Below are 20,546 nucleotides of genomic sequence, written 5' to 3' on the forward strand. Positions count from 1 at the left end.
GGGAAAGAAATCCCAAAGAGGCAACTTCAGCCTATATATACTAGGATATCCACTAATTCACTATCTTCAAGAATATTTGCTACCGCATTCATATGAAGGCATATGACAAGCACAATTAAGTGATATTCACTATGACTTAATGGACATAATATACGTCCGATCCGTTTGTCATTGGCATATGAAGAGTGGTCCAGAATGATTATGAACATTTGGTAATGGGATTCAGAATGCCAATTAACTTCTATCTTCACCACGTGATGAATAAGCTGCGTCACAAAAACAACAACAAAAAACTCCCCCAAAAAACCCTAACAACATACAAGAGAATGGGTGGTACTGACTAAATGATGGTTATCATGAAATGCAGACCACGAAATAATCTCACTACACCATTCAAACATTATTCCAGGTGCATGTGACTCATATGCCCCTCAACGTTCAAGCCTGCAATATGTGCATTGGGTGTATGTACTAACCAGTGTAATATGAATCATGAGAATGTTTGCAACATAATTAAATATGTAAGTCACTTTCACCAAAGAACAAATGTGGTAATAACCCTTCTCCAAAGAACTGCGTTTGGCATTAATTCTGATGCTGCCCTTGAAATATTTATTAAGTAGAAGCCATACTAGTCTAGTATAGATTATGTAAATCTTTAATGTTAGCTATTAAAAAACAACATAAAATTGTCATTAAGCAGTGCATTACAAGATGTGTAAGAACTTCTATATGTAATTATGTGTAATGGAGTGTGTAAATAACATCAAATGTGTTCAATTCTGACACCAATGCATCTTTTCAAGCTAATGTGACTAGACTCATAATACATATATTTTTCTTGATTGGTTCCATATATATGACTTTTTAAAAATTGTTTTAAATTTTGTGGTGGCCATCTTGGATTTGACCTAATTTGACGTATTTCCCCAGGTCAGATTTTGGTAAATGTTTTCTTATTTCATGCAGAGGTATCAAAGAGCTAAAATCCATTGAGAAACCTTTTCTGATAATTTCGTTGAACTTCCTTAAAAAAAACTACCTTTAATGACGGGACTAGGGAACAAACACTATGTTGTGGTGGGTACAAACAGATTATAAAAATGTATAGAGATATAATATAGTAACACAAAAAAAAGAAAAAAGTTTTAGTCCTCAAGTAGGGAACATAGGCCTACATACCACGATCATGGGCTATATCTATAATATTTAACATTATCAGGTTTCAACTGCTATAGTTTAGGCCCAAACTTTCACAAATTAAATGTTCTTGCCCCCCCCCCCACCCCCTCCACTCAGTTTAAGCTATATACGACCCTGATTTAGGTTATTTCATACTATCTCACCTCTATAGACAAAATTTTCAAATTCGTGTTTTTTGCAACAGCTTTAAGTAAAACATCCAAACCATCACTGCCAAGATGATTGAGGTTCAACTGTAAGAAAAAACTTTGTTAATAGGACTATGAGTAAATGAACACTGTTGTAGAACTAAAACTAAGTGAACACTTGTAGGAGCACTAAGTGAACACCTGTAGGAGGGCTATGACTAAGTGAACACTGTAGGGGTGAACACTGTTGTAACAAGACTTTAACTATGTGGACACTCTTTATTTTAATTTGGAGCCGAGTGTTCGCTAGCAAGCTTTCGAACAACACTTAATTGGACTTCCATTTCTGTGGAAAACCTGGTTGGCCGAGTGGTTAAAGTCACTGACTGTCAAATGCCATGCGAATCGGTGCAGTAGGTTCAAATCCTGCCAGTTGACACTTTGTCTTTTTAAATATTATAGGACTAAGACTGAGTGAACACAGCTATAAGAGGACTAAAATAAAGTGAACAGTTGTATGAAGACTACAACTAAATGAAGTGTTATAGGAGTACTAAGTGAACACAATTTTACAAGGGGTAATTAAACATGTTGTAGAACTAACTGAAAACTGGTGTATAGTAGGGTTGCTTAATCCCATTTTTTTGACGAAATCGTTACCGAGTTGAAGAAAGCACCAAATTTGGTACACATGACCCCTAGGGCCTACTGATCAGATTCAGAAGGAGTGTTACGAAATCGAAGGTCTGGATAACCTTCAAAATCAAGGTCAAGGTCACGATACTGAAAATATCGAATATATTATGTATTTATCTTTCTGGTTTACTATAATCGTTGACCTTCATCATATGGGTCAAGATCACGAAAAGGAATATAATAGAGTTTGCACCTGCATGTAATAGTCCAGGAGCCAAGTTTAAAAATATGCCTAAAAATGATTTGTACAACACCCTCTAAACAGTTGGCTTGTCATTTCTGCCTGTATGTTTTAAGTCCACAGAAGTTTTGAATGGCTGTACGTCCTACAAATTTCAAAGAAGTAGATGGAAAACTTGAAGAAGCTACAGCCATCGGAAAGGCTTGGATTTTAAAAGCTTTTGAACTCCTAGAAAAGGAAAAACTTGACAATTGTGATCGAATTGCCTGGGCGGCACATCATGCTTCTAATCAACCAGAATCATCTGATCCATCAGATGTGAGTGCTTTATTTCCATTGTTTTATGAGAAGGCTGCATCAGTTGCCATAATAAAGCATGGCATGGACATCCAAAGAGATATCACTACCTACCTATATTCAGGACATATAACTGTGTTACATTTGACCAACCTCTCTTTACACTTGCCAAATACGTCCAGTGGAAATGGCCAGATCTATATGGAGAACAGATGCACATAGTAATACTCGGAGGGCTTCACATAGAAATGTCACTTTGAAACACAATCGGTGACTTTCTACAAGCATCTGGTTGGACAACAGCACTCAGTGAAGCTAGTGTTGCTACCTCTGGCATTGCAGATTCATTTCTGAAAGCATTACACCTTACCAGGACAAGACACTCCCATCATGTGACAGCAGTATCTTTGGCAAAGCTTCAGAATAAAGCATTGCTGGAGATGATCAAACAAGACCAGACAGCATCAGACAGCAGTATGGGATATGAAACATGGCGACAATCCACGATAAACCAAAAGAGTCTGACCTTCCTATATTGGGACATTATTCTTGAGTTCGAGATCCTGGTCACGATTTTAATCAGATCACAACACACTGGTGACTTTAACCTGTATGCTGAAACACTAGAGGCTCTAGCTCATTGGTATTGTGCATTAAATCATCAAAATTATGCACAATAGATATCAATACACATACGAGATATGAAAGCACTACCACAAAACATTTCTGGGTTATTCAAAAGACACATCACATATTTTCCTGCATACCAATAGATCAGGCACACGGACAGAACAATAAGATTGTGAAAACACCTGGTGGCGCTACTGGACTCATGGAGAATCCAATGGCCTTTCGACAGTGGATGATTGCTGGGCCAGAGTAAGCGAGGCTGCTGAGTTGAGTTCGAGAATCAATTCATCGACGATGACGTACTGGCAGTTGATCACTATCAGCAAGGGCACACAACTCAAGACATCTTCAAAGCACAGGTGATAAGTGAGGCCACTGAACAAATGGGCAATCCATTTTATTTTATGAATGTCTTGAACTATCAACTCTGGACACTCGTAACTGGGCAAATGCTGATGTGGTGGCAACAGTGAGAGGAATTAAGGAAAAAGGTCAAAGTCAGTACAAGAAATATGTCATGGATGTCATCATTGACAGAGTAGTGTCAATCCATGAACTCTCTGCCTCTTTTTAAGCATCCTCAGGCATCAGGATCTACAAAAGCAAAGCAAACGATGGCCAGTTTTAAAAGTGACTGCACTCTCTTTGGTCAGCTTTATATTGCAAGCATGTTCCGAGATGTTGATCCCGAGGAGGTTTTCTCACATGAGAACCACCCATGGCCACCATCCTTATCAGACCATGGGAAGCTTTGACTGCCAACAAAAAAGTCAGATCTACTGACATTTCTTCACACAGAATCTCAGACTGAAACTCCAGCGTCCTTCGATGCGAAGGTATTTGATGGTGCTGTCATACTTCATCTCCTTCCAGCTTGTCAGGTCTCAACATTTGATGAGTACTGTGAGAAGATTTTCATCACATGGATCACAAATCAGAGGGACAATAGTGACAGGATCGACATTGTGTGGGACAGATACCAGCCTGTCAGGCAGTCAGCCTGAAGGAGTTAAATAGAGAAAAGAGCAGAAAAGGAACAAGAACCAAGGTTCGAGGTCAATCCAAACTGCCTTCAAAATTCAAAGATTTCTTGCGAGATCCAAAGAACAAAGAAGAACTCTTCAATCTTCTGACTGAGAAGACAGCTTTTCACAAGTTTACACCAGGAAAATAGATCTACATCACCCAGGGAGAATCAGTTTTCCTCAACTGGCTCCAAGCACCCCATGGGACCCTGTACTCAAGAAGAGGCAGACTCGAGGATGTGCATCAACATAAATGATGCTCTTGAGAAAGGTGCCAATATGATCCTTGTACGAACAGTTGTCACAGATGTCATGGTCATACTCGTTGGAATAGTATTCACTTTTAAGTCGAGTCACGCTGAGGTTGAACCGTGGGTAGCATTTAGTTCTGGAAAATGGTTTCAATACTATTCCATCAACAGTATCTGCAGGAAGCTTGGAAATTTGAAGAGTCAAGCCTTACCTCTATTCCACTCTATAACAGGATCCGATAATCCGTCGCAATTCTTTGGAAAGGGGAAGAAAAAAGACTGGGAAACCTGGGAGTCATATCCAAGTGTCACCGAGTCATTCTGCCACATGGCTGACCATCCGTTTCAGATCAATGAATTGGTAATGGCAATATTTGCTTCACTGGAATGATTCACATGCATTCTGTATGGTAACACCACCAACAAGAACAGCGTAAATTACTTGAGACAAGAGCTCTTCTCGAAATCAACACATGGAATGGATAGTCTACCTCCAACCCAGGCTGCATTACTGCAACATGTCAACAGGGCACAGTATTGGATGCCAGTTTGGACCCTCTTGCCAGAAGCAGCAAAGGCCTCAGAGAATGTGTCCAACGCAGTTGCTAATCTCAACTTTGGTGTCATAAACATTGCAAATGCAAATTGGCAGGGCTGAAGTATACTTCAATGTGCATTTGGGGTGGGTCTTGTGGAACATAAGTACATAACTTGTAAAATCTAATTGTGAGAAACTGACAGCCAGCTGATGCTATTGGGAATTTTGTAGTGATCATCGATGACACCCATCGTTGATTGATAATGACAATATCACAGATTGGTATTTGCAAGTACATATACATGTAGGTTGTGACCATTCTCAAATATAAATTTTGTTTTAAATTTTCACGGGCATCGTTTTCTATTTCATCTTTGATGACCTTGAATAATCAAATGACTTTAGGTCATGACCTTGACCTACATTACCAAGGTCATCTCAAGAGTATATTAGATATTAGACTGAGAATATAATACAGAAATATCCATGATCCTATGGGTTGACAAAAATCACTAACTTCGATTTTCATGTTTTATAATTATGACCGTGACCTTGAAAATAATAACACAATTCGTAAGATATCTTCCACATTGCTATATCCTTTATCTGGATACCTTTGATGAAGAGTAGGGTGCTTAAATATAGCCAAACATGAAAAATCACAGTGTTATTATGAAACGTGACCTTGACCTAGAGTCTGAAGGTCATCCATACCTTTGATTTCGTGGCACACCTTCTAAATCCAATATGCACCCCCTAAGGATCATATGTGTTTTCTTCACGTTGGTATCGATTTTTTTTATTGAGCAACCCCACTATAGGACTAAATTAATATGCTTATAGAACTAAGTGAACACAGTAATAAGATGACAAAGTGAACAGAGTTGTATGATGTCTAAGTTATTGTTATTGTTATTGGAGAAAACTGTCTGCTCACAGTGAGGTTCTCTAAACCAGTGTTCTTCCTGATACCTGTTGCGAGTTTCACGGCCGCTGGCTGAGTGAGACGATTATTTCTGAAACAACATATCAATAAAAAAAAATCTGTTCACTTGACTCGATAAACAGACATCAATAAACATGTCTGTCTGCTTGAATCGATAAACAACGGATCAATAAATATATATGTTCACTCGACATGATAAACAACACATCAATAAATATAGCTGTTCACTCTACTCGATAAACAGATAAATAAATCGTTATGTTAACTCGACTCGATAAACAACATATCAATAAATATATCTGTTCACTCAACTTGATAAACAACAGATCAATAAATATCTCTCTTCACTCGACTCAATAAACAACATATCAATAAATATCTGTTCATTCGACTCTATACAGTGCTGTCCGGTGTATAGGCGCACCTAAGCTTTCAAGGACCATTTTCTATGTGAACATTGTGAAATATTTAATAAAATGCGTCTCTCACCAATGAAAAAGTGCATAATCTGAAATACACTACAAACTGTTTTATGTCTGTAGTAAATAAACATTTTAAAATGGTGCATAAATATAGGCACCCCCTTGTATCCAAAACGATTTGCATGTCCGGTGATTCGGCGCAATAGATGTAGATCGTTGACCCCGCTATTTATAAACCGTCCATGACCTCACTTTTAGCCCATAAACGCTACACTATTGTCCCAGAATTATTTTAGTACTTTTTTGTTTTGTCTTGTTAAAAATATTACTATTAAAATGAACGATCACATATGACCCATCTCATGATCAGTTTCGGAATCGTTTTCTCGAGTGGCACAGTACTGCAGATGCATACATGTTCATTCAATCATTGCCATGCATGGCTAAGATGCCTACATGGATTTTATTTTTCTCGGGTAGATTGTGCACACACGTGGATCTTATTTCACTTTTATTTTTTATAACAATGTGACAATTGTGAACTGGAATGACTGTCAATTAAGGTGTAACATTTTCGTTTTGTTTGCATTTGGCTGTGTTTTCTTTTTCGGTTTAAATAAAAAAAATAACCCAACAAAAATAATTACATTTATACTGTTTACTATAATTTTTAAAATGCGGGAACGTGTTTTTAGACTGGTTTTAACATTCTTAATATCAATAAGGATGACCTACTTCGCGTTTATAAACACGAAAACAGGTGAATGATTTATTTTGAAATTATTATATAATTATTGATAATTCTAAAAAAAAAAAAAATTGTACCCTTAACAATAAATATGTTGATACTTGATTAACCATTGAAAAAGGAATTGAACTTTAATTCGTTAAAAACTCCGACAACATGACAACTTCCTAAGCAAACTCAAGCAAAATACCAAGTGCGCCGAATCACCTGACACGGTTGTAAACAGATCAATATATAGCCTATGTCTGTTCTATTCACTCGACTCCATAAACAACAGATCAATAAATATATCTGTTCACTCGACTCGATAAACAACAGATCAATAAATATCTCTGTTATGTCGACTCGATAAACAACAAATCAATATAGGCCAGGAGCATTAGCATATAACCTGGACAAAATTAGTAGAAAGCTGAATTTTTCAGTAAAGCTCCAGAAAGTCATACCTGTACCAACATCACAGAGTTCTGCAAATTCTACCCTATGGCATTTTTAAAAATTTAAGGTGGCCGCCATTACCATTGACAATAAATGGGAAAACGTCATAAGCATCATAACTACTCAACCACAGGCTTCATAACAATGATTTTAATGTGTAAATCCATGTTTGGAGTGTGCTGAATCCAGTGGGTGCAAATATGTTTCAATTCCATCTGAAATAATCCAAGATGGCTACCAACAAAGCTAATAATCGGCAAAAAAAACAGGCATTTCTTTACTTTAGAGCTGTACTAATACATAATTCACAATAGATTAAATTGAAGAGGGGTTTTACGAACAAAACATTGATAAATGGAGATAAGGTAAAACACAAAATGTCTGGGTTTTTTCAGCATGTTTGTGAATTATGACATTGTAAGTGAATTTTGACCTTGCGTATCAGTTTTCGTTTTCTTGTTTTATAACATTATTTGACCAGGGAACTAAATATGTTACTAATTTCACTATCATGCCCAACAGGCAACAATATTTTACCATTTTAGCATTGTAGGAGTATCTTCTGAAGGATTGGCTAGTATTTTTTCCATTTGATTTTCAATGAACAAAATGGCCGCCAACCCATATAAGGAAAAATACGGAAATATGCATAGCATTAGCTAAATGGCATTTATACTTTGTTTTCTAATACTATACATGAAGAAGATAGAACCCAACTTGTATGAATCTCGAGAACTGGTTCAAATATTGAGTATTTTATCAGTGGCAGGTGATTACAGAAAGGTTCAGTGTCAGTATGATGCATTTCTTACAGATGAGCAGTTGTATGATATTGAGTAAATTTTCTATTTGACAATGCTGACATCAATTTTAGAACCCTGACAGGTCATGGTACTTTGCACGTTCTTGGTGGTATTGCATGTGTTACCCTTACAGGTGAGAAAGTAGACCAGCCTGCCATTCCTATGTCAACTCAGAAAGTCATGACTATTATCCAAAGAGGTCAACTTGAAAGTGCAAATCAAAGTGTACAAAACGCCCATTGCCCAGGATTTAACCTCCCAAACCAAACCCACCTCTCCTGAAAGTATCCAAATGCTTGGATAGTATTTGGTTAGCAAGTTTCACAATGTCCATTATGGAGTGGCTTCATGCAATATGCTGTGACCGGAGATAATCATGAGAAAAGTAATATTCAGATCTTGTCATTCGTTAATCAGGACCCATCTCAACCTGAAACTATCTATTCTGCTTTGTGTTTTGCGCAAACGTTGTCCAAAAAGCATTCACTTGGTGTTTCTCCTGTCACATTTGACCAACCCCTGTACATCAAGACAATTGGAATTGTAATATCGTCTTTCCCAGAGCTCAATAAGATTGTTGTTAGACTTGGGGGATTTCACTTACTCATGTCGTATATAGGGTCAACTGGATATGTAATGGGTGGTAGTGGTTTAGAAGATTTGTGGGCCACCGTTTATGCTCCAAATACTGTCATCCATATGAAGACAGGCCATGCGCTCATCTAGTCATCAGTAGCCATTGTGTCCAAATTACTACAGACACCTGGATGTCTCCAGGCTATACATAAACGTCTGCTGGATGGTCAATGTCCCACTGACTTTGTGGACAATGATGAATATGTCCACAAGCTCACACATATTATGGATTATCTGATGGACGATGCCGCCACTCAAAGTAGAACGGGTAAAAATTGGGTTGAATATTTGAAATAAGTGTCCCTCATTAGGCATTTCATCTGAGCAAAGCGCACTAGGGATTGGAATTTATATCTTCCTGTGGTCAGCGAAATGATTCCCTTGTTCCATGCTGCTGGTCACATCGCATATGCAATATCTACCCGTCTCTACTTTGATCAGATGAAAGGGCTGATGGATATCATGTCTGCTGAGCAGTATTATGCTTTCAAGAAGAGAGATTATTTTACCATTCGAAGAACAGATAAATTCTGGAGTGGAAACTTCAGTGACCAAACAATAGAACAAGATTTGATGCAATTGCTGTAAACCTCTGGAGGTATGACACATGGTCGAGGAATTACAAACAACACACTGAGCAAATGGGTGCATGCTGTGCCCTGTTGTATTCCGATCTGTGATACCTTGGAAACCTTTACGGGTGTGCATAGTAACACCTCTGACAAGCATGCCTTCATGCCAGTAGCACAGCCCGAGATAGAAAAGACTATCCATTGGCTGGAAATGCATTTTCCATTCTCCTATGGAGAGCACAATAACTCGCTGATCTGTCTAGCAAGTGTTGTCATTGATGGGAAGCATCTCAATGCGGTCCAAGCTGTTGCTCTTAGCATAAAAGCTTCTTTGGCTGTTACTGGGAAAACGTATGCCAACATGATGTTGAAGAGAAACGACCAGAGTGACCAGCATCAGTGGTAAAAAAAACACAACAACAACAACGTATCACTATCCGTGGTGTTCAGTTGGAGGTGAATAGCACATTGTTATTCATGAGGTTTAAATGTGTGATTAAGGATATTTCTGAGATGGAAGCTTATATCCTTCACGAGTTTGCCAAACAGCCACCCTCCTTATTTGATAAAGGGATTGAGAAAAAAACCAACACGAAAAGTGTTCTTGGTAACATCCTAAAATCGAAAGTAAGTGTCCACCTTCAACTTCCTGATGATGCACGCTTCATCCTTGATGGAGGTCACATCCTCCAAAGCTTGCCTTCGCCTACTGATGCCACATATTACCAAGTCTGTGACCACTATGTAGCATACGTGCTTCAACACTATGGGCTAGAATCTGTCTTAGTGTTTGCTGAATATGGCAGTGCAACCTCAACAAAATCTCCTAACAACAGCGACGAACACAGCAAAACACATCAGCTGATATAGTTTTTGATTTGGAAATGAAAACCACATCTAAAAAGTGTTGTTTTTTTTTTGGGGGGGGGGGGGGGGGGATGGCAAAAATATAGATCGCTTTATCAAAACTTTGATTGGAAAAACTGAGGGAGTAGGTCTGACTGTGAAGCATAGCATCGCAGATGCTGACGGGTTGATTGCATTAACTGTCATGGATACTGCCTAAACACACAATTCACCCATTTTTGTTGTGGTGACTGACACTGATTTGCTGGTGATTATCTCTATATGCTTTCTGGGCATAACCCATTGCAATTACACTCTATAGGTGAAATTCAAGCAGCTTTAACAACCTCAGACCTGATGTTTGTACATGCAGCAACAGGGTGTGTTACAGTGTCTGCACTCTACAATCAAGGGAAGAAGAAGGCTCTTGCACAGGTTGATGATGGCGACAACTGGGACTGTTTGATTGTCTTTCTCAGGCTAACAGCACTCACAGTGATATAGCAAGTGTTGTAGAGTTATTTCTGCTAAAGCTATATAGAGCAGTTAGATCGAAGTCACTAAACAAACATCATTATGTAAAGTATTTTCGATCTGTCCATAAAGCATCTTTATCTTCATCTGGTTTTAAGTTGGAATCACTCCCTCCAACTTCAGTAGCTGTAAAATATCATAGCTTTAGAGCATACCATACTGTTCAGCAATGGCAGGCGAAAGAGTTGTCGCCAACTGAATGGGGATGGCAGTACAGGGAGGGACTGTTTGTTCCAATGCAAAATGACAGGCCGGTTGCTCCAGAGAAAGTGCTGAAAATGATATCCTGTGCCTACAAGGGAGGGCGTGGAAAACGGTGTGACTGTTACAAGTCCGGGTTGGAGTGCACCGTCTTGTGCACTGTTTGTGGTAGACACAACTGTACAAATTATCATGCTATTGATGCAGACACTGATGTTATTGATTAGACTTCCCAGACTGAAGCTAATATAAGCTAATTATGAGTAGTCAAACGTTGGTTTTAATTGCTTATTGGAATCTCTTTTATAGTATATAGATGCAAATATAATATTTCTGTAGTATATAGTTGTAAAGTTATGCAAATATTTTGATTTCGAAGCCAAATATTTATCTCGTTGGCGGCCATTTTGGATTTATGCTAATTAACTCAGCTCAAAGAGAAATGTATATAGCTTCATTGGGTTCAGCACACATCAAATATGAATTTACACATTAAAATTATTGTTCTAAGGCTGGTGGTTGAGCAGTTATGATGCTTTTGGAGTGTTTCCATTTTTCTTTGATGTGATGGCGGCCATCTTGATTTTTTTTTAATGCCACAGGATAGAATTTGCAGAACTTTGTGATTTTGGCCTAGGTATGGTTATCAATAAATATCTGTCAACTTGACTCGATAAACAACTGGTTAATAAATATATCTGTTTGCCCGACTCGATAAACAGAGAAATAAATATTTATGTTCACTTGACTCGATAAACAAGATATCAATATATATCTATGTTCACTCGACTCGATAAACAGATCGATAAATATATCTGTTTACTAGAACTCGATAATCAGATAAATAAATATTTCTGTTCACTCAATTCAATAAACAACAGATCAATAAATATATCTGTTCACTCGACTCAATAAACAACAGATCAATAAATATATCTGTTCACTCGACTTGATAAATAAATATTTATGTTCACTTGACTCGATAAACAACATATCAATAAATATCTCTGTTCACTCGACTCGATAAACAACAGATCAATAAATATATCTGTTTACTCGACTCGATAAACATCAATAAATATCTCTGTTCACACTACTCAATAAACAACAGATAAATACACATCTGTTCAATTGGTCGATAAACAACAGATCAATATATACCTGTTCACTCGACTCGATAAAAAACATATCAATAAATATCTCTCTTCACTCGACACGATAAACAGGGCCCCGTTTTATGAAGCAATCTTAAGGCCCCTTTACACAGGATGGCGACCTTTGTGCCTCCCTTGTTCGACCTTAAAATGTGCCAGGTCGCCATTGGAGGCTTAACGGAGGCAGAATGGTTGCCTAGGTCGGTCAAAGGTGGTACACAGGAGGTTCAGACATCGCCATGGACGCTGTAAATTTTTGAACATGTTCAAAACAGTCGCACAAAGGTCGCCAAGGAGGTTGGTTGCTTAAAGGTGGCTCAAATGAGGCAGAAGGGAGGCACAATCATTGCTGTGGTTGCAGAATGGAGGCACAGTGGTCGCCCTATGGTCGCCAAGTAATAGCAATTTTTCTCGTCAATATATGCAATGCTTCTGCCTCCCTTGTGCCTCCTTTGGGCGACCAATAGCATGAATTGAACGATGACTGTGGCGATCGCTGTGCCTCCTTTCGGCGACCATGGCTACCCTTGAGCCTCCATGATAATGCTTCTGCCTCCCTTCTGCCTCCTTTGAGCTACCTGTAGTGCCTCCTCAGCCTGCCTATAAATAGAGGGCTGGTACCTGCAGTGTTTCATTTTGTTTGCAGACGCTGAAGGGTGAACAACTCGACTCAAGAAAGACACAAGACTCAACAGGCACAAGACATCATGCCTCCCAAGAAGTGCTCAAGACAAAGGGCAAATAAACGCAGAGGTGTCAGGACTACCGAAGAAGGTCCTGCTGGCCATGGTGATCGCCAAGAAGACATCCATGCTGGCCAAGGTGGTGGACCTGATGCTGGAGTGCATGCTGCCCAAAATCAAAAGAATAAGGTTCTCAAGACCAAGGTGAAGGGGATGAAGATACCCATGTTGATGGCCAAGGTGATGGTGATCAACAGGCTACAAGTGCCATCAGGTGGTGCATGAATCAAATACTGACTCAGAGGTGTCTGAGCCCGGAACCCAAAAGAAGAGGAAAAGAAAGGAAAAAGTTTCACCAAACCTCACAAAAGAAGAAGAGGAGTCCATAGTGGAATGGCTCAGAGAGCATCCCGAGATGTATAATAAAAGGATGACCCAATATAAGAATCAGTAGAGGAAGGAATACCTGTGGCAGCAGAAGGCTGACGAGATGGGCAAAGATATCACAGTGCTTAAAGTATGGTATAACAGTCTCAGGACACGTCTAGGCAAGCTTATGAGGACAAAGTCTGGGCAGGCTGCAGATCAAGAGATGACTGACCGGGACCGGTGGGTCATCACCAACCTGGAGCTCCTGAGGGTGCACATTGAACATGTGCACAGGAGGCCATTAGTCAGTGTGAGTACTAGTATTTCTTTCTCATAAACACATGTCTCCCTTTCAATCTCAAAAGTTACAAATTTCCAATTCCTATTTGCCACTCGTATTTGAATGTTGTAACTTTTTTAATTGATAAGTGACTTATCACATTTTCAATTTATATATTTTCAGCTTGAACAGTGTTCAGCTCCGCAAGCTACAGCTGCATACACAACCAAACAAGCTTCAGGTGAAGTTGCTAGTGACATACCCAATACCCCAGATGATCCCGATGCCACAGAGGTCAGAGGCCCTACCCCACCAAGCAGCAATTCAAGCCGCACGAAAGCTCCTCGAGGCCAGCTCAGCACCCGTGGTAGAAGGGGGGTGGGGGGAGGGGGGGGGGGGGTGAGGCAGATTATCAACTTCTGGCGTCACTTCAGGATCAGGGCACATACCTAATTACCATGCAGCAACAACTATTTGAGCACCTGAAACCCCAGGGTAACGAAGAGAGGCTGGGATTTGTTGAGTTTGTCTGATACACACTTCTGAGCCTTAATTACGACTGTTGGCGACGCTGCCAGAAAGACATGCTACAATTGCTGATGAGCCTACATAGATGAGAATGAGACAGCACGCAGGTCACACCCCATTTCATCTGTTACTTATGCTCCCCCGAATCCTCCACGTCTTGCACCTGCTGCTGCTGCTTCATGCTACCCTGGGCCCTCATCGGCATCATATGGCCAGGCACCAAGTCAACAAATGTGTCAGCCCCCACCCAACCAGTGGCCAACCCATGTCGAAAACCCCACCTCCGTCTGGGGGTCAATGGAGCCACGCTGGTTGCAGGAAGAGTTTCCACAGTTGAACACCTCGTGCTCATCTCAACCACGCCCATGGACAGCTACTCCAAATGCTCTCTACGTTTTAATGCTTTGAGCCTCCTAAGGGACCTGACACTCTGCAAGCCGTTGATCAATCTGGCTCAGCCAGAGCCAGTGAGGGAGGAGAGAGCCAGAGTCGTCGCAGCATTGACCAGCCACTGAGTAGAGCTAAAGTGTTGTGTATGTTGACGTGTATAGACTGCCCTACCATAAGTGTTTTCATAGACTGCCATACCATAGGCGTTTCCATACTGTTTTTTTAACGCAAATTTTATAAAAATGTTCATCATTAAATGTTCATGTTGAATAAAGTTTATTGGAAAACGTTGTTGTTTCATTTACAATATAGGTCGCAACAGCCTTATAAATGTGTTTGTTTCACATTTCTTTACTTATGTTCTATTGTTAAGCTTCTTTTTTTTTCTTTTTTTTTAAATTGTTTTTGCTTCTATTACATTTCTATAAGAACATTTACATCAACCAATATGTAAAATGCACAACTACATTCTTTATTTTATGAAAAGTACAAATTCAAAACCAACAAACAATCATAACAATGTATCAGTATAGAAACACCCAGTTACAATATATCAGTATGTGTACATCAAATCACAAGTCCATGAGCATGAGAACTCTGTTCCACACGCACACCAGCTCAAATCATACGGTCCTGGCAAGAAACAGATCCAGCAACATTGTTGACATACAGCTTGAGGTACTCTCACAGCTCTTTCCCTGCTCGAGTGTCTCGGTTGGGTCCAACTACTTGTTCGACATCATTCATGTTTGCTTGCTGTCGCCATTCTCTAGGAATGAGGTTGTGATTCTGATCTTCATTATCAAGTGCAGCATTCTGTAGGGCTGGATATCTCTCGCGCATTACATTGTGAAGACAGATGCATGCCTCAACCACATTCCTGGACAGCTTTAGGCAACAGCTGCATCGTTGCAAGGAGGACTTGAAATCGCTGAGCTAGAATGCCGAATGCATTCTCCACCACACGTCGGCCACGAGATATACGATAACTGAAGATCCGCTGCTCCTTGGTGAGTCCCCTGGAAGAGTATGGCTTCATCATATAGGTCCTGAGGGCAAACGCATCATCACCAAGTAGGAAGAATAGTGTGTCACGGTCATCATGTGACAGTGGCTCGGGATCGGGGAAGTTGATGGTATCATCTTCAAGGCACTGCTTAAGTTCTGATCATTAAATATCTGGCAGTTAGACAGCGTACCAAGGCCACCAACATCACACCATAGAAATTTATAGTTGGCATCCACCAACGCAAGCAGGATCACAAAGAAAAAACCTTTGTAATTGTGGTAGAGGCTGCCTCTGTTGGGAGGACATCGCACTGCTATATGTTTTCCATCAATGGCACTACATACATGAGGCACATTCCACCGGTTCTTAAAGTCATCTGTAACAGTCTGCCACTCTTGGGGGTTTCTTGGGCAGTGGACAACTTCATTCTTATATTCTTCTCGGATTGCTCTGCAAACTTCTGGCACAAAGATAGAGATAGTGCTATGTGACACACGATACTGGTACTGGAGGGTAGGGTACTTGTCCCCAGTAGCAAGGATCCTGAGGATCACAGCTAGCTTCAGACCAGGCTCCAAACTTGCTCTCCAATTGGTATTTTGCTTCGCAATTCTTGGGCCAACCCTTTGGAGGAGTTCATCGAACATCGCTGGCTCCATTCGAAGGTAACTGTAGAAGGACCCTTCATCTTCTAGCCGCAGTTATTGCATAAGCTGGCTGTAGTCCCCGAATTGTAACCTTCTCTGTTGTGTCAGCCAGGGGCGGAGCCACCAGGTTCGTGGTCTTCTTCTTCTGTGCCTTATCATCCTTCATCTAAGGACAGCAATGGCCATCTGGTTCACCTGCAGTGCTTGGTGACCTTGTACGATGGCAGTATGCAAGAGGAGTTGGTTGTTCATCCCAAAATCTTTATCTTCTGGAGATGTTCTCACTTTAGCAGCTAGGATGAAACTGATGGAAAAGCGCCATTCAGAGGGTATATATATACCCAGGCACTCCAGGTTGCCCAGCAGTCGCCAGGGGTCGCCCAAACAATGCTCAAGGGTCGCCTAGGAGGCAGAAGCATGGCTGAATGGTCGCCCAGTGATCGCCGTAGTTGCCGTTGGTCGCCGATGATGGCGCAGAGGAGGCTCAATGGTTGCCCAAAAATTGCTCGGGGGGTCGCCTATGTAGACTATAATCGCGTTGGTTGCCATAGGTTGCACAGGGGAAGCAGGCAGGTGTCTCAGTGGATGCACAGGTAGCTCGTAGATCGCCATGACAATGCTCGATAATTCCATTTTTGGTGGTTCAAGGGAGGCACAAGGATCGCTGGAGCAGTTACACAGAAACAGGATTTTCTGGGTTTAGCCGACCATTGAGCGTCCTGGCCATTTTGTGGTCGCTCAAACCTGCCACAAAGGTCGCAGCTCTATGTAAAGGGGCTTTTAGCGCTAATATCATCATAGATGCATTAGGTAGTTATGTAATTAAGGTGATTGTAGAGCTAAGATCGCTTCACAAAACGGTGCCCAGATCAATTATTATATCTGTTCTCTCGACTCAATAAACAATAGATTTCTTACACCAATAACAATACCACCAGATGATCTTTTTCCTTTTCTGTTATTGAAATGTAGGGTGTAACCTGGGGTTAACTGTGATAAGCAATCACTTTCATCAATTTTACTTTCAGTAAAGCTTAGGATATCATATTGTGAGACAAAAGTTACAAAGTCAGGTATAACCAATTTGTTTCTTAGGCCACATAAAGTAAATATTTTCAAATTAATAGTTGTGGTACGTATTGTTAAAGTGTATGTCATCAGCAACTTGGGTATTGTATACAAATAAAGGGAAACCTGTCTGTTTACACAATAACTAAGATTAGGTGTATATATATCTATATATCTATATATATATATATATATATGTACATGTACATGTACATGTACATGTACATATACATATACATATACATATTGATATGTATATGTATATGTATATGTATATGTATATGTGTATGTATATATATATATATATATATATATATATATATATATATATATATATATATATATATATATATATATATATTTACATATATATATATACATATATATATACATATATATATCTACATATATATATATATATACATATACATATACATATATATATATATGTATCACTGGACATAGTAGATTTACTAGCAATATAGTGGAGGTTGCATAGCTATTTACATCATATCTATCTTTTGCTTTAGGGAGATTTACATCACCGATCACAGAACTGGGCATTGTATGTTCACTTGTATTACTATGGTGGGTCTCACAATTTATTTGTCTATTTACATTATGCATATAGATAGATTCGGGTGCTAGTAAATCATTGGTTACAATATTTTCACTTTTGTTACAATTTGGGATTATATTTATTATATCATTGACCACAAAATGTTCACTTGTTGATATTTTGCTGTTTACATCGTACATATTAATGGATTTAGTTTCATTATAAGTCACAATATACCACTCGTAGTACAATGGGGGGGGGGGGGGGGGGGGGCACGTGTGATTTTTGGCTATTTCGATCATATATATGAAAGGTGGCTTTTATTCGTATTAGCATTACTACCAAACAGCTATATAGAGTTGAAAACGAATCACTACGCATTTTTACATGGATTACCACTACTTTTGACGGTAGAATGATGGAAATACATGGTAAACAGGTATCAGGTTAGCAAATTTTGCCCGAATATCTATGTTTTCTTGAAGTTGGCCCCCACCCGCACACCCGCCCCCACCTCGTACACTTATGCCAATATTATACGATTGACCCTACTATGTTGTTCGTCATCCGATGACGTCATTAGGTAAACCAATACCAGGAGCTGGTTGGTTCAAATGTTAGTGATTCTGTTATTGTTCTTACAAACGAGTTTAATTAGAATAAACAGTTAACTGTTATACACAGCAAATAATGAAACATGTTTAAGCTGTTAACATGAATACAGGCAAGATTTTAATATCACTTTGGAGATTACAGACTTGAAATATACTTTTATCTGAGATATAGATATTGCACGTTATGTCAGGAAAGACAAAGCCTAAATGGAAATATAAACATACGTACGATCTAAGACTGGCAATATCTAGATATCACATATTTTCATATCACATTAAAGATTGCAGACTTGAAAGATAATTTGATCTGAGATCTAAATATTGCACGGAGTGAACACAGGAAAGACAAAGCCTACACGGACATATAAACATACGTGAGATCTAGAACTCGCAGTGTCTTGTTCTTCTGCAGAGCACCCTGTAAAGCAGCGGCTCCATTAGTGGCAAACCCATTCCACGAGAGATTGAATATCTGCAGTCTGGTGTTCACCTAAAACACGGACAAGCTTAATAAACAGGCAGCTTGTAGTTAGTAATATAAACATCTTCCTATAGTCCTTCACAAAGGGAACGCCTTTTTTATACTATAGAATTTACTACAAGCAATTCATGTCTGAGCCGACTATTTTCTAAACTGCACACAAAATTAGTAATTTCTCTTGTTATTACTAAAACGCTTTGACTTTTCTTCGTACTTCAAACGAAACTGTAATTATTTACAAAAAACATTTTTGTATGAGGATAGGACGGACTATAGGAATACAAGTGATGAGATTCACTGTATAAATTTGTCTTTGATCAATCTACTTCAAAATGTGACTACATTAAAGTGTATATTACTTATACTAACATGCACCAGCACCATAGTAGTCACGATAACAAAAATGAAATTTCTTGACCTTTGCCCTTACTCATGGTGAATATGTTTGAATAAAATACCTCTTTCCCCATCACACATCCATTAGAATCATTAATTCCATTTTTTTTATACTTAGTTTAAAGAAATACATCAATTTTAGTTTTGTAGTTGCGAACCTTAATACTGTCTGCATATATTTTATGTATATAATATTTCACATGCAGAAATATTAGTCTATTAAATTAGACAGCAGTATTTTGTGTTATACTTTTCTCTCATTTACCACCTACTCTTAGTTGGAGTAATGCGCTGGTGACGAGCTGTTTTAATATGCTGGGACAATCCCCCCCCCCCCCACCCACACACACACACACAATCGCCCTCCCGGTGTTGGTTACGTCACCGCTATGAACTTTATCAATGTAATAAAGTTGAATAAGAATTCCTATATACGTTAACTATTTATCTTTTTACGATTAACCATATATATGGCAATAGTGCAACACTGTTAGTTATTTCTATGTATTATAACAATGTAACACTGTTAGTTATTTCTATGTATTATTACAATGCAACACTGTTAGTTATTTCTATCTATTATAACAATGGAACACTGTTAGTTATTTCTATGTATTATAACAATGTAACACTGTTAGTTATTTCTATGTATTATTATAATGTAACACTGAATTATTTCTATGTAATATAACAATGTAACACTGTTAGTTATTTCTATGTATTATTACAATGTAACACTGTTAGTTACTTCTATGTATTATAACCGTGTATCACCGTTACCTACACCCGTTGGTTAGAACATCTCTGCTATTTTCGATAAAACGTACTTGTTAACACATCTACGTGTGATAACATTTTAAGACATACGACTGGCTGATCCTAGGTGATGACCAGGTCACTAATGGCATACCGTCTAAGAATAAAGAAGAACAGTCGAATCCATCACTCCGTGACGTACAAGTTAACCTGAAATCCACTTGTCTGTGACGCACAAGTTAATTTTAAGCCCGAGGGCCGTAAATAGATTTTCATTGGAAAAGGCATTTAAATTTATTTTTAAAACTTTTTTCCCAGGATATGTAAGAAATAGAATACAAACGTATCCAACTCGGTTTTGCTCGTTATATACGTTTTAAAACAACTCGTTATAAGATAAATATAGAATACTCCACGAGTGTCTTGTGATATCATAATTTATTAGCACGAGTTGATAAAAGTATAAAATCTGAGGCTTGTGAATCTTCATCATAAATGCCCCCTCTATGCTTTAAAA

At 38.9% G+C, this 20,546-nt stretch overlaps 1 protein-coding gene across 1 annotated transcript in view; it reads right to left on the reverse strand.

The window, feature by feature from the left end:
- The window catches only part of LOC121369419 (leucine-rich repeat-containing protein 74B-like), a 158,501-nt gene that overhangs the window by 9,204 nt on the left and 128,751 nt on the right, over window positions 1–20,546 (reverse strand). The window contains exons 15-17 of the mRNA XM_041494520.1: window positions 18,771–18,886; window positions 5,887–5,965; window positions 1,347–1,436 (exon numbers count right to left, since the gene is read on the reverse strand). Of these exons, the coding sequence (XP_041350454.1) occupies window positions 1,347–1,436; window positions 5,887–5,965; window positions 18,771–18,886 (285 nt within the window). The remainder of the gene's footprint in view (window positions 1–1,346; window positions 1,437–5,886; window positions 5,966–18,770; window positions 18,887–20,546) is intronic.

The sequence above is a fragment of the Gigantopelta aegis genome, chromosome 3 (genome assembly GCF_016097555.1).
Source record: "Gigantopelta aegis isolate Gae_Host chromosome 3, Gae_host_genome, whole genome shotgun sequence".
Classification (NCBI taxonomy): domain Eukaryota; kingdom Metazoa; phylum Mollusca; class Gastropoda; order Neomphalida; family Peltospiridae; genus Gigantopelta; species Gigantopelta aegis.